Source organism: Anoplopoma fimbria, chromosome 14 (genome assembly GCF_027596085.1).
Source record: "Anoplopoma fimbria isolate UVic2021 breed Golden Eagle Sablefish chromosome 14, Afim_UVic_2022, whole genome shotgun sequence".
Classification (NCBI taxonomy): Eukaryota; Metazoa; Chordata; class Actinopteri; order Perciformes; family Anoplopomatidae; genus Anoplopoma; species Anoplopoma fimbria.
The window spans coordinates 22,432,847-22,455,081 of record NC_072462.1 but is presented as its reverse complement, the minus strand read 5'-3'; the positions used below and the strand labels follow the sequence as shown (position 1 = coordinate 22,455,081).

At 42.9% G+C, this 22,235-nt stretch overlaps 1 protein-coding gene across 1 annotated transcript; it reads left to right on the top strand.

Moving 5' to 3' along the window:
• The first annotated feature begins 5,004 nt into the window (after nucleotides 1-5,004).
• On the top strand, nucleotides 5,005-12,997 carry gtf3c4 (general transcription factor IIIC, polypeptide 4). The gene is made up of 5 exons (XM_054612559.1): nucleotides 5,005-5,353; nucleotides 7,813-9,549; nucleotides 10,935-11,065; nucleotides 11,572-11,660; nucleotides 12,757-12,997. Exons 1-5 carry the CDS (start codon nucleotides 5,039-5,041, stop codon nucleotides 12,819-12,821), a joined length of 2,337 nt encoding a protein of 778 aa, XP_054468534.1. The 5' UTR covers nucleotides 5,005-5,038; the 3' UTR covers nucleotides 12,822-12,997.
• Nucleotides 12,998-22,235: the final 9,238 nt, after the last annotated feature.

Here is a 22,235-nt window from a genome sequence, read left to right as displayed (position 1 = left end):
ACAAAAGCAGTTGTAGCAAATAAAAGCTTGGGTGCGTTGGTTTATACAGCAGCAGCTTGGGGAGAGTTGCAAATTCGGGATGGGCGATATCAAACTTTTTAGATCCGATATGATACCGACACTTCTTCAATTTTAAAGACACTGATATGCCCATACCAATACTGATCTTTTCTTTAATCGGTATGTGATTTTGTTTTCAAATGAAAGAAAATATAATTACACAATTATCACGTCACACATATGGTCATTAATATTAAATTTATTTATTTTCAAATAAAACGGTTGGGTAAAAATGCTATTAAAATAATATTAATAATTATTATTATTATTTGTATTCAAAATGTTTAAAGTGACTACTGGTGTTGCTGCTGTATGGCACTTTCTTGTCTTAAATAGAGCATCTTGCTATATTTTTATCTGGTAAAAAGTAGCCACACTAGGGCTAGGTTTCCTTTCTACCATTCTCTCATGTTTGATGCGAAAATGTGCAAAATCATGCAACTGCATGCAATTGGATGCGATTGCACGCTAGGATTTAACATAAATTTCCACATATATGTGAAACGGGCCAGCTAGTGTTTATAAGTGATGCAGCCAGCCACGTTTTGTATTTATATAATTGTATCATCAATATTCCTTTAAAGGACTCAATACCAAAAGTAGCTTGTGAGTAACCAGAGATAATGTGAAGCAGCAATTTGTGAGCATAACAAGTTATGCAAGTAATGCTCACTACTGTAGGCATTGAGGTAGATGTCAGAGGTTTCAAGCAATATTTAATAGAACTTAAATCAGTTTGTATTCAGAAACAAATCCACCCTCAACCCTCTGGTGTTACTTTTAACCAGTGAACATGGGTGTATTTTGGTTTACAGTCTGTTGAAACAGTTCCCAGCATGTACCATTATTCCAACATTGAAGCCCTCCCTCTGATCCTGACATCCTATCACTTTGACCTTTAACAGGTGATTGAACATCCCTGAGGGGAGCTCAAATAAATAAAAAAAACGAGCAGAACTGTGTTTCCCGCTGATTTTACTGATGTGATATCAATAGTTTCTCATTGAGGGGGGATTTACTGTTTCTTTTCTGGTATTCATCTCATAACATCACCTGAAGAGACTCCCAGGATGTATAGAGGGGGAGGGGAGGCCTCCTTGTCCATTCCCACTCCAAGGACAGCTTGGTGGGGGGGCAGAGGAGCACTGATTGAGAGCAACACCTGTCAGGTGAGGCTTTCGCAGTTGACGGCACAGAAGGGGCGCCAAGTCGACTGCAATGACTGCTAATCTCTGACGTGGCAACCTGCCGGGCTCTGCCTGGTCTCCTGAGGAGGGTAAGGGGGGGCCAAGGAGCCCGAGCGCCGGGGCTTTTTTCCAGGGCTGCAGTCCTGCTAATGTCTCCCCGAACAGTATGAACCACGCTGATATGCTCTAAATACATTTCATTATCATCATCATGATTATATCACTAATTGTGTGTACTCGGTAATGTGCTGCAGCAGCCCCCTCCTGGGAGGTGTCTGAGGGACCGGATGATTAAAACATGTATGATGAACCGCGCATCAAAACGTCCCTGCGGGCTTCCATGGCGAGATACATGTAAGCAGCTCCGGTGACACTCGGAGGGAGCAGACAGCGGAGGATGTGGTCTACCGAGGGTTGGAGGGCTGAGGAGGAACCTGCAGGCAATAACAAGACAGCAGGTGGATATCAGAGATGCAGGGGATTGACCTGAGCGGACCCCATCCATATCCATAAACCCCACACTACATAACCTATATACCTTCAGACATGACTCCAGTGCAGCCTGAATAATTCCTCTACCACATAATAAGTAAACCAAAGGCCAGGGTTCAAATCCTGGCTGGGCTGCCTTGGCCTGCGCCGGGGCGTCTTTCAGTTTCTTCTTGTGTGGTTGACAGGAGAGGATAAAGTTTTTGTGACAGCGTTTGATGAATGTTTCATCTAACATTCATGCATTCGCGGGCCTGGGATTGGGTCCCCAGTCAAAACCCACCAAAGACACACAGCAGGTGTGTGAAATATTCATTCGCTACACGCTTCATTAAGAATGAAACACACCACGGTTCATTTATTCATTTCGATTATCGAAACAAAAGACAGAAAAATGAGAGATTAAAACACGGTGGGCGCGCTATTCTGTGTTTGTCTCACAGATTTGTAACAATTTGTTTTGTGACAAATAACTCTGCCTGTTGAAATCCCGCTGTCATCTTGCTGAGAGTCAGGCAGCTAGTGAGCATGGAGCCTTTTTCATGTGAGGGCTGTAACAAATCACTGTCTGCTTAGGAATCTGGAATCTCCTGCTCTGCATCCCACTGCAGCAGTTTGATCTTTGACCGGTCCAGGAGCTTCCGGTGACTCATAGCATTAAGCATGCTGATATATATTGGAGACATCAAGCGCGGACGGGACAGTTTTCATATTTCTTATTAATTGACGATGAAATGTGACAATTAATGATCTATCTCAGTGACAGATGAAATGACTGATGTCGTGCCTGTCAAGGATTGGGCTCATTCCTCTTTTCTCTAGGAGTGGTGAATATGTCATTGTTGAGTGCCAGTGCTGTTTTAAAAGAGACCTAATCTCGCTGAGTGAATGTGTCACATTGAATGCAAAATTTCCCCATGGAACACATTAAAGTTTCATCTAATCTGCTCTAATTAAAACGAGGATGTGCAAGTCCTGACATACTGCCCAAGGCTGTGAATGCTGTTTCCTTCTGAGACATTATGGCTCAAAACACAACCATTATTCTACCTAAAACAAACCTAAAGACATGTTTAGTTTTCATTAGAAATTTAAAAATTATTTTTTTTAAGATTTCAAAGGTTTCTGTGATTTATTTTAAAGTACTAAAATGTAACAGGGAATATGGTGAAATCTATGGATACAAATATTCTAATGCAAATATTGCACATTAAAGGTTTGATGGCACGAATATATATGAAAGTTGGATTCCAAAGCAGTGATATAAAACCAACAAACAGATACCTATAACTGTTTACATATCCATTCAACTTAATTCAGTTAAACCTAATTGTCAAAGCACTCGAATAAAATAATTTATTGGCCTTATCCATGTTTTTTATCATGTCTTAATTGCAACTATGGTTTGTGGCTCACAAAAATGTGATGCAATTGAAATATAAAAAGACATAAAGAGAGAATACAAAATGTAAAATATATGCATTGCTAATATTCATGGTATGTGTGGGTAATTACAACCCTCATTAACATATCTGAGGAAGGTTATTGATTATGAATACTTTAGATACATGCTGACAGTTTGTCGGTGGGTAACCGATTGATTGGCACTCAAGTGAAGTGGAGAGTTCAGAGGACAACATTTCAGAGATCAGGGATGGTATTTACCGCTTTAATCCAGTGCAAGCTTTTCTTATAGCCATGGAGGGTTAAAGGCCAAAAACAAAAACCTTGTATGATGTAAATGATACACTTGTTTCAAATGTTCACATTATCATACCCACAACTCTCTCTTTACATATGAAAAAGAAGTCGTACAATACATGTTTATCTTCTTCTCACATGGAAATGAGCTGAACTGCTATCAGCGTGTTTCTTGTTTGTTGCTCAGTATAAAGGCAGAGCCTATTAATATCTGCTATTTTGATGTAGACCCATGCTAAACAGAAAGACATTTAAACCAGCTGATCAAGATGAGAGGAAGGTGATGAGAATTCATTATGATTTTAATTTAACAAGGTCTGTAAAACCACAATACGGAATAAATCAGTGGTTGCCCTGTTGGCTTATGAATCCCTAAAATGAAGTAATGTCCCATCATCACGGGTTACGGGGTGAGAGTGTAGACCTAAATTGGGAGCAGCTTAACCAAAGATTTTCTCATATTATTTAATTTGAAGGAGATTGAAAGGTCTGAGGAGGTGAACTTATCCATATTTAAGTTAATGTTTATCGATTTAAATCGTTTTGTGACCCCGCAGATTTATCTTGGGATGGCTTGGAAACCACTGGAATTTATTATCATTATACCTATAAAATACTACACACGTAAGAAATTAGCTAAATTTAATGCAATTTGTCAAGTCTTTGACTTTCTTATTGGTTCCAGCCCAGGGCTCTTAGTCTTTGCATATATTCTGTGGATCTCTGGGACTGAAAGCTTCATAAGTTCAATGAAATGTATTGATCTGGCATGACATTGACAAATCGGTCATGGCCTGAACATACAAGTCATATTCTCAGTACTACCCTGAGCCTTCCTCGTAGCACTTATTGCACTTATTGTTGTTGCACTTACAGTTCGCACTTATTGAATTTGTATTTGTTTACTGCACTTACTGTATTAGTCTGTTGCAATTATAGTAATCTGCCTCTGTTACTTTTGCTGCACTTGTTATTGATGACTTCTGGTGACTAGTAGTTCTTTGAATACCTATTTGAACACACTGCACTTATCTGTAATGTACTGTAATGTAATGTAATGTAATGTAATGTAAACTTTTTACTTGAATAAAATTTGGATTATTGTCCATTGTTTGCTTTTGAAATATATTTATTGTTTTACTTTTTATATGGAGTAAATGATTGACTTAACATTTTAACATTTTAACACTATACTTTTGCTCTGGTTTATGCTTTGAGATGCTTGTTTAAGAAAGGAGATGCACTGATGACTTCTGGTGACTAGTAGTTCTCTTGAATACCTATGTTGAAGACTGTAAGTCGCTTTGGATAAAAGCGTCTGCTAAATGACTGTAATGTGCTAATGTAATGTAATGTAATGTAATGTAATATTCACCTTTCTTAAATTAAATGTACATATATGCATTCAGTTTATCAGACTGGCCAGCTGACTTAAGATATTCAGTTTTGCAGCAGTCAATGACAGAAACTAACAGGAACAAACAGGAGGTACATCAACTCAAACAAGAGAACACAGAGAACTATTTAACTCCGCGCAGGAAGTCCCGCCTTCTTTTCCTCCCGCTCTCACCGACGTCACTTCCGCCGTACGGGGAAAAAACATGGCGGCCGCCAGTCCGTCAGTTTCGGCACAAACACTGCCCAGAAACGTAGTCATTAAGACGGAGCCAGAAGCTGATGACGACCTGCTCATTTGCCCGGAGGAGGTGTCGGTGAAGCGGGAGCCCGTCGTGCCGCTCATGGCCCCGGTCAGCGGGCTGCAGCCGCTCTCCTGGTCGCAGGACCACCGCCTGGCTGTGTGCACCACCAGCTCCGTGGCGCTCATGGAGCTGGTGTGCGACGTCCACAGCAGCAAGCAGGAGCTGACGCTGCACAGGACCTCCATCCCCGTCCCCACCGAGGGCATGAAGCTGCGGGTAAATACCCACCAATGTCTAACCCTAACCCCCTGTTCACTCCTGTAACGTTAGCTGGTGAACACTGAGGCTGATGTTCTCAACCTGGGTTGTTGTATAGATCTCCTTAACTCTCCTCTTGCAGGGTATGAATCAGTTAAAGGGGAGTTGCACCAATTTTCCTAATAGCACACTGTTTCCTCTGCTGATCTTCATGAACTGTACTCAGTCCCTCTAACATCTAACCTGTCTTTCAGGTAGTAAGAGGTCAGCCTATGATTAAAAGTAATCAACATTACATTACATTACATTACATTACATTACAGTCATTTAGCAGACGCTTTTATCCAAAGCGACATACAGGAAGTGTGTTCAACATAGGTATTCAAGAGAACTACTAGTCACCAGAAGTCATCAGTGCATCTCCTTTCTTAAACAAGCATCTTAAAGCATAAACCAGAGCAAAAGTATAGTGCTGAGGCAAAATACTACGAAAACAATAATTGCAACAGACTAATACGAATATAATAAGTGCTACAAACTACTACGACTAGGATAAGTGCAGTAAACAAATACAAATTCAATAAGTGCAGCGAACTGATACGAATACAACAGTATTCAATACTTCAATTCAACAGTAACCCTTCATTGTATTAAACTAAGTTAGATGACCAGAACCTACAAGTAATGCCTCCACCAGTTTGGAAACCATATTCACATAGTGACAAATTAAAAACGTTAGTAAAGAGAGTCTGGTTTTGTCTGTAGATGAAATGAAAACCAACTTATCAACTTATACTCTTGGAAAATAATGTGTCTGCAGTTTTTCCCCGTTTAAAAGTTCAGCCTTATTCTTTCTTGTATGTGCGATGAAGTGTCCACATGGCACCTGTGTGAGTTCTGTACTGGATCACGACGGGCTTCCAAACCAAGTCACGTTTGTAGATACACACGTATGAAACTCGTCTCCTTTCAGCGAATGAATGTGATGACAGCCTTTTGCAGTGTCAAACCCTGCACAAACTAAATGCTACGCGGTGAGTGTCAAACATTGGAGGGAAGTTACAAAAATCTAAACGCATTTCCAGCGGACTAGGACTTTAATCTTCAGCTATTGTGGATTTACAAAGCTCATGATCGCAAGCATTGAGCAAACAGTCACAAAAACAATTTGTCAAGTGGTTGGCACTTTCTTCCGCTCATAGTATTTACACCAGTGGTGAGAAATGTAAAATCTGGAAAAGTGCTGTCTTGTCTACAGAAGTGAAACGTGCATTTCGGCTTCAGTTGACTGCTGTAATATCCTTCATGTTTGACTGACTGCAGAAGTGTTATTTACTGCGGCCGTGTTATTTTCTTTGTGCCATGGACTGCCAACTGTCTCAGCCAGAGAGGGATAATGTACTGACATGCCCTGATAGAGTATCGAACATTGTTTCCCATGTACTCTATCTCAATTGAAGTCGTTTTAAACAAAGTTTTTGGACAACATGCATGTATTTTGCAACAAAAGTGACTGTAATTTTAAGGTAATATCACTGCAAATAAGTAACACACGCGTGTCTAAAGACTAGGTGATTACAAAATGACATCTGTGAGTCTATTGAAGCAGTTAGTTATTCCACTATTTGTCTCCTTGTTAAGCAACCTGTGTAAACACGCCTCAGAAACACAGCCAAGCTGCTATTCACTTGTGTGCTATTAGTTTGGCGGCAGTGGAGTTTTTTCTGTATTTTCGTTATTTACTAACCTGAACTGAAAAGATGATTAAAGCGACGTGATACAATCGTGATGAAAAGAGAAACTGAAAAACAATGTTGCTGTGGTGAATCTGTCTCGGCGCAGCTGCTCTGGTGTGTAAACATGATTGTTTATAGGTTCGTCTCCACTCCAAAAATCCACTTGGCAGAGAAAAGGCTGGATGGAGCTGAATTTTATAATCCGCTCGGCACAGTGGCAGACAAGCAGAGTTGCTTTCCTGCTGTCATTTATAGATATGATTAAGTGCTTGTAAATAGGAGGGCCACTAGGTAGGGAGCAGCAGATGACGGTCGCGCAAAGGGGCCACGTTCTGTCTGATGATACTGCAAGTTTAAAGAAGAGCATTAGCTCAACACGTTACTTGTTGATGTTCCAATGAATTGCATTTAAGGGAGCTAAAATGTTTGGACCTTTTTGAGTTTGAGTTTTCAATACTTCTGCATCACCCATCTATATCTGTTATGTGTTTCCCCAAGTCAGGTGACCTGACACCTGAAGAATTGCATCGATCAAGTTTTCAGATTTCTTTCGGTAGAGATTTAGAGTGTTTCAAAATGTTTGGGGGGTTTTACAATGCAAAATGGTTTTAAAGGTTTCTAAGAAATGATCTTAGTATTATCCAATGTAGTTTTCAACAATCCAGCTGCAAATATTGTTTTAATATTTACCTGACCTTTTAACCTTCGATATTACTTTCACTTGTGTTTTTCACTTTGAAGGTGGGACCCTCAGCGGAGCTAGCACAAGCATTGGAGACGTTCTCGACACACTCGGACCCCACAATAAGACAAGTTTTTCTGGCAGACAAAGTGATGAACCCGTCGATAGGAACGCACAAGGGAATAAAATATGCCAGTTGGTCCCCGTTAGGTTGTGACTCTAGCGGGCGCTGTTTGCTCGCTTGCCTAACACTTGACCACAGACTCACCATTCACAACAGCCACAAGCGTCTGGAGTGGAACACGCTCGTCGATCTGACAAAAAAGTACAGCGAGAGGCTAAAAGAGCGAGGCTACTCCAAAAAGGACAACAAGCCCCCGGAGGCAAACCTGCAGGACTTCGGTGAGCTGCAGCGGCGCTTCAGCATGCAGACTCCTCTGAGAATGGAGTGGTCGAGCATTTACACGATCAAACAGGTCCAGCCGAACAACACGTGCAAAGACACAGAGATGGTCCTCCTCGCCGTCTTAATGGAAAACGGTGACGTTGTTCTGTGGAAGTTTGGGTTGCCCTATTCGAACGAATCAGATGTCACGTTTTATGACATCGTCGAGTCGGGTGTGACGAGGCCCAGTGACCTGGCGTGGTGGGAGTACGAAAGCAACGACCGGCGGATGAGCGGCCTGATCGTCGGCAGCGAGGTGGGGCCCGTCAAGATCGTGCCGGTCAGCCTGTCGGGAGTGAAGGGCTACTTCACCCTCCGACACCCGGTAATCCTCTGGAAGGAGTGCGACGAGATCGCCGTGGAAAACCTCAAATGCGTCCCGATGATCCATCCGATCCAAAAATCCAGCTGCAGCCTAATCGTGGCCTCGCGCGGCTGCTACGTCTTTTGGTGTTTGCTTATGATCTCTCCGGCCGGACTAAATGTGCACAACTCTCACGTGGCAGGGCTGCACTCGCTTCCAGTGGTCTCGCTGGCGGTCAGTCAACACGGCGTTGCGGTGTACACATGTTCCTCGGACGGGTCGATTAAAAAGCTGACGCCAACGTTCACGGAGAACACGTTGATTTTCAAACAAGAGGACTTGTTGCAACCTGAAACCCTCTCAGAGAGGAGGGTACACGGGATCGCGGTGAGCCGCAACGGAGCGTACATTGCGCTTGCCAGCACGCAAGGTATGGTCGACGGCTATCATCCAATCAACAGGACCTACCAGGTTGACTTTGTGACCCTGAAAACACCCGAAGCGGCTGCAACACTGCTGCTCAAGTCCCCCATGCAGAACTTGTACAAAACGGCCGACCTGCTCGATCTCGTCAGGTGGCAGATTTTGAAAAACAAGTGCATCCCTGCGTCGCTGCTGGACGAGCTCGATCAAAAGATCCAGGTTGTAGACTCGCCCTACTTGTGGCGTTTCAAGCTCTTCTTAGTGCGCATGCTTTACCAGTCACTACAGACGCCTCCCACAGATCACCGCTGGAAACCGACTCATGAGGAGAACAAGGTGTTTGTAAGGGACGAGGAAGAGGAGGACGGAAATGACAAAGACGATGCTGTGCAAGGGGAAGGCGAGTCTGGAGTAGTGAAACAGGAGAAGGAGGAGAATCTGGATGAGCAGATGGAGGAGGTGCAGGCTTGGATCAATGCGGTGGAGACCCACATGATGAGAGAAAACATGAAGAAGGTGCTAGGGGTGGTGTACCTCAACACCTGGATTGCTCAGAACACCAGCATTCCCACCTGTGGCCTGGTGGAGTACCTCTCCAGAGACACTAACGACAGAGCTTCAGAGGTAAAACTTTTTTTTTTCCATTCTTTCTCCCGATCAGTTACTGTAGGCTGATCCCAAATTGTAAACAATCCAACACATTGCAGCAGCACAGTGTACGTGGCGAAAGTGTGTAGAAGAGGGGAATATTATAACCGTATGTGGTTCTATCTGCTGTAGCTTTAACATTTGCCTTAAAAGTCCCCTGAAATCGTCTCATTAGTTCCTTAATGTGATGCATTTCCTGTAAGAAGTGGACGTCATCACTGTGACTCGTTGGATTGTGGACAACGAGTCACAGTGATGAAGCTTCGAGTTCGGCATTTCGGCCGTCACCTTTTTGGTTATGTCCGTCACCATCTTGGCTTTTTAAACCTGAAGTTACGTGAGAGGGTGGAGCTAAGTGCAGTCTACTGCTGAATAAGACATTTATAGGCTACCAAATATGTTAAAATTAACTTTCATGAATTGAAAACGCACTGTTAAAGGGTTAAAGTTGTAAGACGAAAACACAGACCCCCTCCCATCCCGACATTGCAGACCTGTCATTCCCAAGGTAGCAACGCCCTAAAGCATACCCTCCTTTATGGTATATTTGACTCTAAATGGACCATCATTTACTAAATGAACATCATGCTGTATTGAAAAACACCTGAAAATAACATTTGAGACCATAAACTCATGTTTACAATGTTTACTGAGGTAATAAATCAAGTGACAAGTAGGGTAATCTTCTCATAGACTTCAGTCAGACATGTTTTTGCAACCAGAGGAGCACCCACCCCCTGCGTTCGCTTCACATTTCCAACCCAGAGGTAGCCACCTCTGATTGCTTTGTCGGTTGGACTTTTTTAAATGACACCCATAAAGTCGTTACACTTGCTCTCCAGGAAGTTGAAGTACCTACTCCATGGGATCTTAAATTGGAGCTTTGGGTTCAAGCCCAAACAATGAAAAACCTGAGTGTCCACATACTTTTTGTCATAAAGCGTGTGCTAAAGTATTTACTAGAATCCCATTATTTACACAGGGACTGCTGTTCAGCAAAAGTTACATATGCTTGCTTTGTTTTTCAAAATAAAGTACCAAACTGGTTCTTGCATATATAAAAACACACCTTCTTGAGGAAGGTAATGCATTTTTCATTTTAAAACGATTTCAGTCTTTTTTTATTAATATATTTTTTGTTGTGTATGCAGCTGTATGTCATCAGGTGAAGGTGCATTTAGGTCAAATCTACAATCTTTCACCTTTGTACTGCCACTGCTGCTGATCAGCTCCAAATAAAAGTATTTAGCCTTTATGAGAGAAGCACTGAACTCCCATTTGTAATATCTTATCTGCTACTGTTACACAAGTCTGATTGCCTTCACTGACCCTGGCTCTGTGCGTGTATCATCCCTCTTCAGGTCCTGATCGGCCACATCAAGAACAAGATGAACAAGCAGACGTTCTCGGAGCGCTGCAGCCTGTGTCAGGCCGTGCTGCCCTTCTCGGACCACAAACAAGCAGTCTGTAAAAACGGTCACATGTGGCTCAGGTATGGAGATGGTTCCCTTCCACGAGTTCAAATCGAATCCACTAAAGATGCCTTTTATTAGCTTTAGCCTTGACGTGCCTGGCAGGACATGAATTGAATTTTAATGCCAAATGCCTTCTTTGGCGGTTTATTTATCTTCACAGAGCAGTAATCAAGCCTCCCACCTTTTGATATTTACCCACGCGCCACTCTCATCATCTCATAAATATCATCCGTCAAACACGTCTCCTGGCTTCTCGCTAGCTGGAGCGTGGCGCCTCTGGTGGGCACTGAGAGGGGAATGTGTGCCCGTCAGTTATACCTCAGTGCTGTTGTGTGTGTGTGTGTGTGTGTGTGTGTGTGTGTGTGTGTGTGTGTGTGTGTGTGTGTGTGTGTGTGTGTGTGTGTGTGTGTGTGTGTGTGTGTGTGTGTGTGTGTGTGTGTGTGTGTGTGTGTGTGTGTGTGTGTGTGTGTGTGTGTGTCCCTGCCAGCCAGCTCTCTAATGCCGTCCTCTCGCTCTCCTCCAGGTGTGTGTTGTCATACCAGGCCTGCCAGACGCTGACGTTCAGACGGTGCCTCCTGCTGGATACCATCGCCAGACTGCCAGAGCCTGAGGGTAAGCGCCACTTTCCATCTCCCTCCACCTCCATTTCACAGTCACACTCTCGATCAGCCGTCACCTTCAACGTCGGCCGTCATCCCTCTCAGGTCGTCGTTTGACATTTTGGATTAGGAGTTGGTCGAAAACCTCATCCTTAAAAAAAAACGAGAATGATTGATTGTAGAAATTAGCTGGTTTTTGTTTTGGAAAAGTGTTGGTATTGGATTATTGTGTCTTTTCTTTGTGGCTGATTTATGACCAAGGCTGTCTTCTTTAAGTCAAGAGTTGAATAAGAAAGCTCAGTCTCATTTTGTTTGAGGATTTTCAAAGGGTCAATTTGGTTTTGTCACATGTGAGCATGTGCATGACTGGACTTCAGACGGAGAAAGTATCTGGCAAGATGACAGGAAAGATCAATACACGTAGCCATACATCCTCGAATTATTAATTGAAAGTAAACATCAGATCACCTGTGTGAGGCCATTTAACTCTGTGGATCCAACCTGATTGATTTGATCAGTCTCGTACACAGATGTTTGAGCATGAATTATTTAAACTTAAATGTATTTGTCCATAGCACATCAGTCCTTGACTCATAATGTATGCATCACCATACGAGTGTGACACTCGTGGTTTTGTTTGGTGCTTCAAAAAAGTCAAAACAACAGGTGTAGTTCCAGCAATGTGGTTCCTGCAGTAGTTAAGAGTTAGGAGAGACAAACATTGAGGATTGGCTCCACCTGACCACTACATGCATCCCAGGTGTTTATGGGTCTTGAGCCCCTACGGCACGGCTCCTCTGGTCATTCCAGCTGAGCTGCAGACTGTAAGGTTGGTGCAGTTGTGGCATCTGTCAGTATAAACATCATCCCAGCTCCTGTCTCTACAGATTCTTGCCTTCTATTGTATTTGTATTGTTAATTATTGTTGGCCCCTTAATGTATTAAAAAATGTTTTCAGACAACGGACACGTAACACCACTGACTTCATCTATCAGTAAAAGTTATGGCTTTTCTAACACAGATCGGTTGTTGCTTTAATGTTTTGTCGTGGCTATATTCGGTCTTTAGAGTCATTCAGTACATTCAGAACTTGTTTTGTGTCCCCACAGATCCGGAGTGGATAAAGAAGATACTGCAGGCGCCCTGCACGCTCTGCGACTCGCCGATGATCTAGAGCCGACCGATGGAGGAACCTCAGGGCTTCCCTGCGACCTCCAGAGCTTCCCGCTCTGACGCAGGGTCCACTTTTGTCAGATGTCACTGTTAAGATTTTTTTAATTTCATATATTTTGTTCATGTTTTATTTCTTTATATTGGTATCTTAAAAGTTAAAATAAAAGGCTTTGGTTATGCGTTCTAGCTTGTATTTCCTCACAAGTTTAACCTCCAGAGGAACTGTTTCCCCCTGCCATGGCTTTAAATTCATAATTTACTGAGGTAAAACATTTTGGACTCAAACTTTACAGATTTCTTTATTTTCTCCCTTCTAAAACAAATTCCCAGCAAGACAGTGTTTGCACAAGGGTGCAAAGAAACAAAATTTAAAATGTACTTATATGTGGAGGTTTCTATTATTCAGTAGGACTTCAGGGCACCATAAATAAGCTCCCTCATTTTCCTTATGTTGACTATATTTCAAAACCTTTGGTGTAGTTTTTATTGCAAGTAAGTGGAACTTACTCGGCTAGTCCTATTTTAGTGAGGGTTCCTTTTTTCCTTTTTTCTTCTCTATTTGAACGCAACAAATAATACACTCTGCATTATACATACTCTGGAAAAAACTCAACATACCTACTTTAATTGGCACTGTAAAACAATTTCCAAGCTCTGGGTGGAGGAGGGAGGTGGGTGGTGGCGCTCAGTCATTCCCTCAGATGAGGACTTCCGCTAATGTAAACGCAGAAGAGACGGAGCGGCGAGGTGGATGAGATGAGCGAGAGGCAGGAAGAAAGCCAAAAGTGTGCTTAAAAACCCGGCGCGGTCCCTCCCGCGGGAGCGCGGCGTAATGAGATTCAGCAGTAATGAGGGACAGAACATGGCGCCAGATGTGATTCTAATTCTAATCAAGGAGGGGAGGGTGACGGGGAGTGGGTGGGGGGGTCTAGAGAGCATATTGTTAAATACAATTAACCCTTTTTTCATATTTGGAGGGAACAAGGGCTGGAGGGAGGGGATACAGGCTCAGCAGCATGTTCTCGGCCCCGGCCCCTTGTTCTGGAGGCTCAGGAGGTCGGCGGCCGGTGATCAAAGAGGAAGCTGGACCTGAGAGACTGGGCCAGCAGCAGAGCCTCCTCTATCCACGGCTGCCTCTCATCCCTTACATCAGCGGGGCCCGGCAGAGGTGGGCTGGGGTCTGCCCTCCCTCTGGTGACACTGGAGATGATAGCCTGCCCCGGGGCGAGGAAAGAGAGGAGGCAGCTCAGCTCCAAACAGAGCACTTCATGAAAGGAGAACTTTTCTTTCTTTTTCTTTTTTTTTTTAAGTCCTCATTTCTTTACCCAGTGGTGGCATTTATTGGCCCAAGACTGGGTGAAGGTTCGGTGCTTTTGGGGAAGAAAGGGATGTCTCCCGCGTTACTAGAAAGTGAATCATTTATCACATTATTCTGTGCAGCCCTAGTGGAAAGATTAGAATTAGGAGCACAGCGGCAAAAAGCACCCATGAATGAACACGCAGGGGAAAGGGGAAAACAATAACAGTAAAATATCCTATTAAGTCAATTTGCTACTTGTTTAAACATAATGATAATTTACTGAAAACACTCACTGTTATCCCTTTGTTATTCTGCTAACTGTGGTTGATCCTGATTCCGCAGTAAATTCCAATTTTAGTCCGAAGATTCTCTTCTATGTGCAAAAAGTTACGGCCCATTTGAATTTAGAAAGGGAGGTTGTTTTGACAGGACATACAACAAACGCGTACGAAGCCATTGAACATGAATGTTCCTACTTGACTTTGGAAACAGTAGTTTAACACTTACTAGCTTTTACCAGAGCTTTCAATCACATTTCATGGTCTTTTTCAGCAGGAAGGAGTTGGGTGAAGTATGCCCAGTGCAGTAAAATTGTTATGTCAAATTATAAAACCATTGTTTTCCTTGCACTCCGCTTGAAAAGGCCTTTGAGATTTGCTGGCTTTTTATTTTTAGCATGCGCACAAATGTGAAATGATTTTTATTTTTCCACGCCAAGAGTCGACACGTCTCTGTGGTACTGCTCCCTTTCCCAACCTAAACCAAAAAAAAAAAAAAAAAAATGACCATAGCCTTTGCCCAAACAAGAAAACCAAATTTCGGTGTACTCAGTGAAATTGACAGGAACATTTTTTTTTTTTTTTTTTTTTGATTCACGTGGTGGCCACAGCATCTTTTAAAAAATGGCCAATCCCATAACTTACTTTTACCCCTAACTACCCTACCCTACCCCTCATTTTTGAGTGCTTTCCGACCTGATCCTCAGAACAGAGTTACAAGGGTTGGTGGTTGAAATCCTCCCCTCTGTAATGGGGCAACCCTTGGAGACCCTGAAACTCAGTAGAGGTTGATGGCGTTTAAATAAACAGACGCAATGAGCTACTTTGTGTCAGAATAGCGGTGCTCTGTCAGCTATCAACCCGTGCTCCTACCCTGCCAGAGGAGCAGTAACAAGTAATTACATTAAACTTCAGGCGTCACATCTCACATTAAAGTACCCGAGAGCTTTGTAATGAGCTGTTCATCAGCCCCGGCTGGAGGAGGGGTTGATGTGTTTGGTGCCTTCATGGCCTCCAGGTTTCAGGTTCTTTTTTTTCTAAGCCTGGGGATTTGGTGCTCGGCATTATAGTTTGTCAAGTGGAAGTGGCTCCTCAGGTTGTAATGTTCCTGTCACTGATAGGTGGAGACCAGCACTGTTACAGAGGTTAGCTGTGTTTGGTTGATCCTCCTCCCGCTTTAATATAATAATCCGTCAAAGAGCAGCTCCACTAGTAATTACCTGCTTCCCCACCCTCTTCTCTCCCACTGTCTTTGCTCTTCAACACTTCAAACGGGGGATTTTTCTCTTTGCATACAATATTTATATCCTTTATGTCGGTGGCGGGATGGCATAAAACATTCATGGCACCTTTTCACACCTTAATTTCATGTGATATTCCTTTTGTTTTGTTTAGATTTGATTTTGAACATGATATGTCCCGCGGTATTCTCTCAAGACTATCAATTCATTGTCGCTGCAGAATGTTCCAGGTTTACAATGTTAAACGTGGCAGCTGCTTCCCCACCGATGACATGTGACTGCATCACCTGGTGGGATCGCGGCACTGTTTTTATAGACCTGCTTTTCTCCTGTTGATTCTTTATACATTTTGTCACATTTCTGAGAAAACTAGTTTATGGGGATAAACGCCATGAGACGATACGAATTTGTCAAACGTCATCGCACCGTTCTATCTACTAGCTCTCTTTCAATGTCTCTAGTTGATTCAGCCCTCTGTGTATAAATCACAGAGCAGGGCTGCTTTATGGCAATGCTGAATATGAATATTATTTTTATAAAAGACATTTCTATCCAGTTATTTAACAGTATCTAGATTAAAAATAAAAACTAAGCAAAAAACAAACAAACTGATCTCACAATACCATGATATATATTGTTAGAGAATGTTATTCATATTCCACATTAAGAAGAGAACTCTTCAAAGAAGTGGTTTATCTGGCCTCACTGCAAGAATATTCTCACATTGTGAGGAAAAATCGGTATCCCCATCAATTGTAACAATTTGTACAATAAATATAAATGTAATAATAGGATATTGTAAATATACACATCTGATTCATCATGTTAGTAATCACATAAATGTGATTTACTTACAGAAAGCTCACTTTTCCAATTCTTTACAGTAATTGTGTGGGTGTAGCATCCAGACAGGAAGCAGATAGTCCTGGCTGTCTGTAAAGTTAGGGCCCAGAAATACACCACAGTAAACACCAACGGCAATCCAGAGTTGCATCATTGCACTTCTGCAGCTGCTGACTCCCTCCACCTCCACCTCCACCTCCCTGTGAGGCTTCTGTTTCTAAAGTCTTCTAAACTGAGCCTCATCCCCCCCCCGCAAACTTGTCAGTGCTAATGAAGTCAGTATGGAAGGTTGTCTTCTGCTCTCTCTGAACCGGCGGGGCGAACATGCTTGTCTAACTGGTTGACTCCCCCGCTCTGCCGTCCCCGGGGGAGCGGAGGGAGGGAGGGCGGTGACCCGAGACCAGCCGAGGGGTTGTGGGAGGAGGATAGAGGGAAGGGGGGCTGGGGGGGGGGTTGCATGTCCATCATTAGAGTCACTATTTGTTCCCGGCTTTGAGGGCGCTGAGGTGGAACTAATACTGAACAGCAGAATGGACATGGAGAGGGAGGGCCACTTTTTACTGCTACATTAATTAAGCTCACTCTCAACATGCTCCCCGTCTCCTCTTGTTCGGCTGTAATTAAGTGGAGGGGCCGCATCCCGTGGACTCTGGCTTTAACCTTTTTTTGACGCTTAGCGCTACATACTTAATGGTGAAGCATGAGCACCCAAGCACTGTACAAGTTTTATACTTCCACTTGTACTCATTACATTTCAGGAGGACAATGACTGGTTACTAGGGCTGCAACTAATGATGACTTTCATGGTTTATCAGTTATTACTGTAAACCAAATTTAAAAAATGGTAACAATGGCCACAGAAATTCCAAAACGGATGGTGAAACAAATTGTTAACAATCTAAACCCCCAAAAATAATCTATTACCAATGATATAAAACATAAAAAAGAAACACTGGAGGGGCTGGAACCAGATAATCTTTGGTGATTCTGCTTAAATTACTTAAATGATTAATGGATTTAATGGATGTCTCTGAAATGTCAACCTCTAGAAACAAACAAACAAAGCTATGTGGTCGCGCAAGCACATCCTGATGTTTAATTGTGTGTAAATCGATGCACCCCAAAAGATTGGATTGAAGTGAAGCTGCAGGCATAGCTGGACTACCAACCGGGCAAAGCAGGCAACATGCCCGCGGGCCCCCAGACCCTCGAGGGGCCTGTAGGTTCCAGGTTTACCGCGTTGCAATTAGCTTGTGGTGATTTAATTAATAGCACATTTGTTAGTTAAAGGCCCTGAAAACATACTTTCCCCAATCAACCACTTACTATGTATGGGCTGAGCTCAGGTGCACCTCTGTTCACCAACCATAGTTTAGCAACATTTGAATCACAAGTTTTGTTCGCCTGTGTTTGGGTATTTTTGTTGGAAACTGTCAATCAAATCAGTTCAGGCCACAGACACACAGTCCTTTCTGAGTATTAAACTTTGAATAAAAAACTTTGATTGTTGCTTAGTCAGTCATGAATACTTAACGTGACAGAGAAATACTTAAGACTGGAATGTTTTCTGTTTCCATTAATAAAACAATCTAAAATAAAAACTGATAGGGGCCTTAAGTAAGTCAAATAGTGTATGGGCTTTATGTTATTAATAAATATCAGCTTAATCAAGGTACCACAAACAAATTACTAATAACTACATTCACAATGCACAGACAAACGGGGTCAGAAGGGGCTCACGGTTCATTATTTTGCTCCTGACCAGGTATGCTTATCATGTGACCATCAATCATCATCAATGACATCTGTCTCATGTCTATGGCTCTAACATGAACCATTTCCCTCAATCAGAGGTTCCCAAGCTGGGGACCTCTATAAAAAAAATGAAGGGGTCACATATAGTACATATAGCTTTGTTTTAAGGGCGGTACCAGCCAAAAAGGCTGGGAACTGTAGTCTAAATGAGCACGTGTCACTACCTAATTGAATCTCTAAAGTTGGGGATTTTACTTATCGGTGCCTTAGCATGTACCTTTTTATTGAAAGCTGTGACAGGAATGAGAACATTTGATATTTAAATGCATTTTAACAGCTAATACTTGGGTGATTTCTCTCAGGTAAAAGATTTAGCTTAATGAGATCTGTGTGATGTAGCTCTGACTGTGATTGATGGACAGTTAGTTCTTCATCGCTTTAGAACTATAATACCCTTTTTATCCTTAAAGACGACGGAGATAAGAGAACAAGAAGCACTCGTGGCTGTGCCTGAGCGTGTTGTTCGACGGATCTAAAGCGAAACACGCTGTTCAGCAGGCCTGCAAGACATCGGGTGGCGTCTGTTGGTAAAACGCGGCAGATGATGGATGTCTGTCTCCATCAGCGCTGGCACCGCGAAGTGACAGCTCTCTGTAACGGTGACAAGTTGAGGTTCCAGCGGAGACAGATTGCCTTCAGGTGGCTCCATTTTTCTAAATCTCGCCGAGAATGTGGAGCGCTTAACTTTCCTTTTGAAGGCTGAAGGGCTCTCTGTGCCTTTTATATTCCACATTTCAGCAGGGAGAGGAAGTAGGGAAGGGAAGGAGGAGGGAGGGGATTGGGGGGGAATGGCTCATTTGAGAGTTTGCTTTAATATCTGTCTTTCAGAGATCAGAGGGTGTCATATGCTCACACCTCATATTTCATAGCATCAATCACGGGCCATGTAAAATTCCCTTAAAAGTGCATTATGCAATATAATAGCAGGTTTGGGTGACATTTATCTGCCAAGGGGAGGAAGGCTGATTACAGACCTATTGCCTTGTACAAAAGGGATTTCATCACACGGGGCCGTCTTTCAGAATTTCTCCGAATTGTCTTTGCCATTGCAGCCGATGACTGAAATTGAAAATGAACTTTGTGCCTCTCCCATGGATACATATGTATTTGCTCATGCAAATAATTACACCTTAAAGCAAACACCAGATGTTTTTTGGGAGGATTTTCATGATAGTTCTGGTGACTTCATGTGAAACACTGTCTGAGCAGTTGATCTAGATAATCTTTGTGCGAGAACAAGAGAAAGAGAGAGAATTTATTTTAGGGCCTGGTTATGCAGAGTTTATAATGAGTATTTTTGTTGTTTAAAAAAAAGAAGGAAATACCGGTAATAAACTATGTGCAAAACCATTAGAATGAATATTTATGTTGCTCGTTATGAAATATTCATTAAGTCGGTATAAAAAAAGAACAAGGGATGAGACTGGGGAGAGAGATTGTGCGTTTTGCTTGTGTGTATTTGTGTGTAAACTGGGGGGCCCCTCACACACCTATTGCACAGGAGTACTGACAAAACCCCCGGATTGAATATCTGACATCTCTTAACAAAAGCAGCGGCAGTAGCATCTTCCTCCCCCTTGTTTGTTTTGTAATTTTCTCCCTCTCTCCCTCTTTCTCTCTCCCTCTGCCTGAGGTGATACGAGTCCCTCCGTTCATCCGATCTCCGCATCTCTCTCTCTCTCTCTCTTTCTCCACCTTTCATTCCCTCACTTGCCCGCGGTTCCATCTACCCAAATTAAGAAATTAATGAGGGATAGGTTCTTCACCAACTGCCCCCGCAATGTTTACCACTGATGAAATTATAATGCAGGCCCTGCTGTATTATTTATAAGCCAATTAGGGGAAGTGTTACTTGATTTGATGGGGAGCCGACACACAGAGTACATTTAACTAATGGAGACCAAGAGAGTAAAGGGAAGGAGGGGAGGGGGGGGGACAGCTGAGGCGGACTATTCCGTACTATGCTCTAGGATTACGTGGCTAATTGCCCTGCTTTATCTGTCTGTCACGGATAGCCATGCATATTTTAGCGTTCCCAAAGACTTTGATTGTTTGCACTCGTGTTGGGGCTGTAACAAGTAGAGCAGAGGCCAGAGTGGAGTGTAGTTAAAAACTGGCAGCAGGGGAGGCAGGGAGGGGTGGGGTGCGGTGGTGGGGGGCGACGGAGAGGAGGAAGAAGAGGGGAGTAGGATGGGTGGTGGGTGGTGGGGGTGCGTGCACAAAACTCAGACGCTGTGACAGGTGGAGGAAGAGTTTTGACAAGGAGCAAAGGGGTGTCGAGGTGGGAAAATGTAACAGGGGAAAAAAAGAAAAGTGGAAGCTGTTCATTTAGAGGCTGCAGCACAAACAGTAATTAAATTCACTTATTGTAGCCTGTAGACGAGCTGACCTCTGCTGCGTGTTGTTAAGAAACAATTTCATAACTCTGTTTTCTCAGTCGCATGCCTCATTTGCACATCGGCATGGCAAAGCAGTGACATCCGAGGAGACAACATGGGACAGAAATTCCTTCCCGTGAGATGCTGGTGCTCTCCAGCAGCTGGAGGACCATGTGGCTTAAAAACTGATTAGCACATGGGGTAGCTGAAGAAAAGCGATTAGTTGATTAATCGATTAGCTGACTAGAAATGAATCAAGATTTATGGTTTGAACGCTTTTATCCAGTAAAAAAAAAAAAACATTAACAAAAAAAATAGGAATGTGCTGGTTTCAGTTTCTCAAATGTAAGGTTATTATATTAATTTCTGTTCTAAATCATTGTGAATTGTATATCTTTGGAATATTGGTCTGAAAAATCTGATGACGTCACCTTGTGCTCTCACAACTCATTTTCTTCTATTTCCAGGCCTTTTTGAGATCAAACAAATTATCAAATTAATAGTTAATTTAAGCCTTGATGTACATTGAATTCACTTGTGTTATTCAGACAAAGCAAGTTATCTAAAGAGGTCACCTTGTGACGGCCATTTGTCAATATTTTCTGACAATTCACAGATCAATGACTCAATAGATAAATTAAAGATGTAGTTGCAGCCCTGCAAAAGTTACTCACGAAATAAACTCAAGCCCTCAAATATGTAACAAAACAATACCTTTTATTGATCCTGTCTGTGTGCTGTTGGCTGTATCTATCGGAATCATTGATTTTCAGCTAATTTATTTGGGTCCTCCGGGGCGAGCCGCCGGCCAAGACCCCCTGGTGCAGAGCTGGACTCGGAACCTGCTGAAGCCCCTGGAGTGGAGCAACTCTGACTGATGAGCTTTTTGAAAGTTGATCAGACACTTATGCTAAGAAGGGGAAACTGGAGCAAAGGCATCCTTAATTATCTGATGAGGGGAAGCTTATCTGAACGGTTTCTTTTTCTCTCCTCTTTTATCCTGCCGGATCACATGGCAGATCTTAACATGACAAAAGAGCTACCTGGCGTGCCCGCTTCATCTAAACTTCCATCCTGATCAAGGGACACTCTGGGCTTGGTAGTCCGGGGTTCTGGTCTGAGGGTGATCCAGGACCAGTCCCTGCTTCACATCCCATACGGCGACACATTCTGGGGTTTTAATTTCCCTGAAATAAAGATTTCAGGCCCGAGCATATTGGAACATTCATGGCTTTTCTCCCTTAGATGAGCGTGTAATTAATTCACGATTAAAAGTATTAGTACAGGCTTTGTGTGGTGATTTATTTAAAGGCTGGTACTAACGCTGGCTCGGTTTCCTCCTTTAGGAAATGGGTAATAAGATCTGATGCCAGGCATTCTTTAGCATCCCTCAACACACACACATCCCATATTAGTGTGTCTCCTCCATTAGAAGCCCACACATAAGCACAGGAGCCCTGTCACCACCGCCGTCACAGTCACCATGTTAACTTATTCATCCCTGTTAAAGCCCATGTAACTGGATAGCTGTTAATTAATATAGCTGTCGGGTAAATGGTT

Excerpts from the sequence above, each read along its gene's own strand:
- gtf3c4 (XM_054612559.1), top strand. The coding sequence starts at position 5,039 with ATGGCGGCCGCCAGTCCGTCAGTTTCGGCACAAACACTGCCCAGAAAC. Across the intron at positions 9,550-10,934 it reads CTAACGACAGAGCTTCAGAG|GTCCTGATCGGCCACATCAA; the intron begins GTAAAACTTTTT and ends ATCCCTCTTCAG. Across the intron at positions 11,066-11,571 it reads AACGGTCACATGTGGCTCAG|GTGTGTGTTGTCATACCAGG; the intron begins GTATGGAGATGG and ends GCTCTCCTCCAG.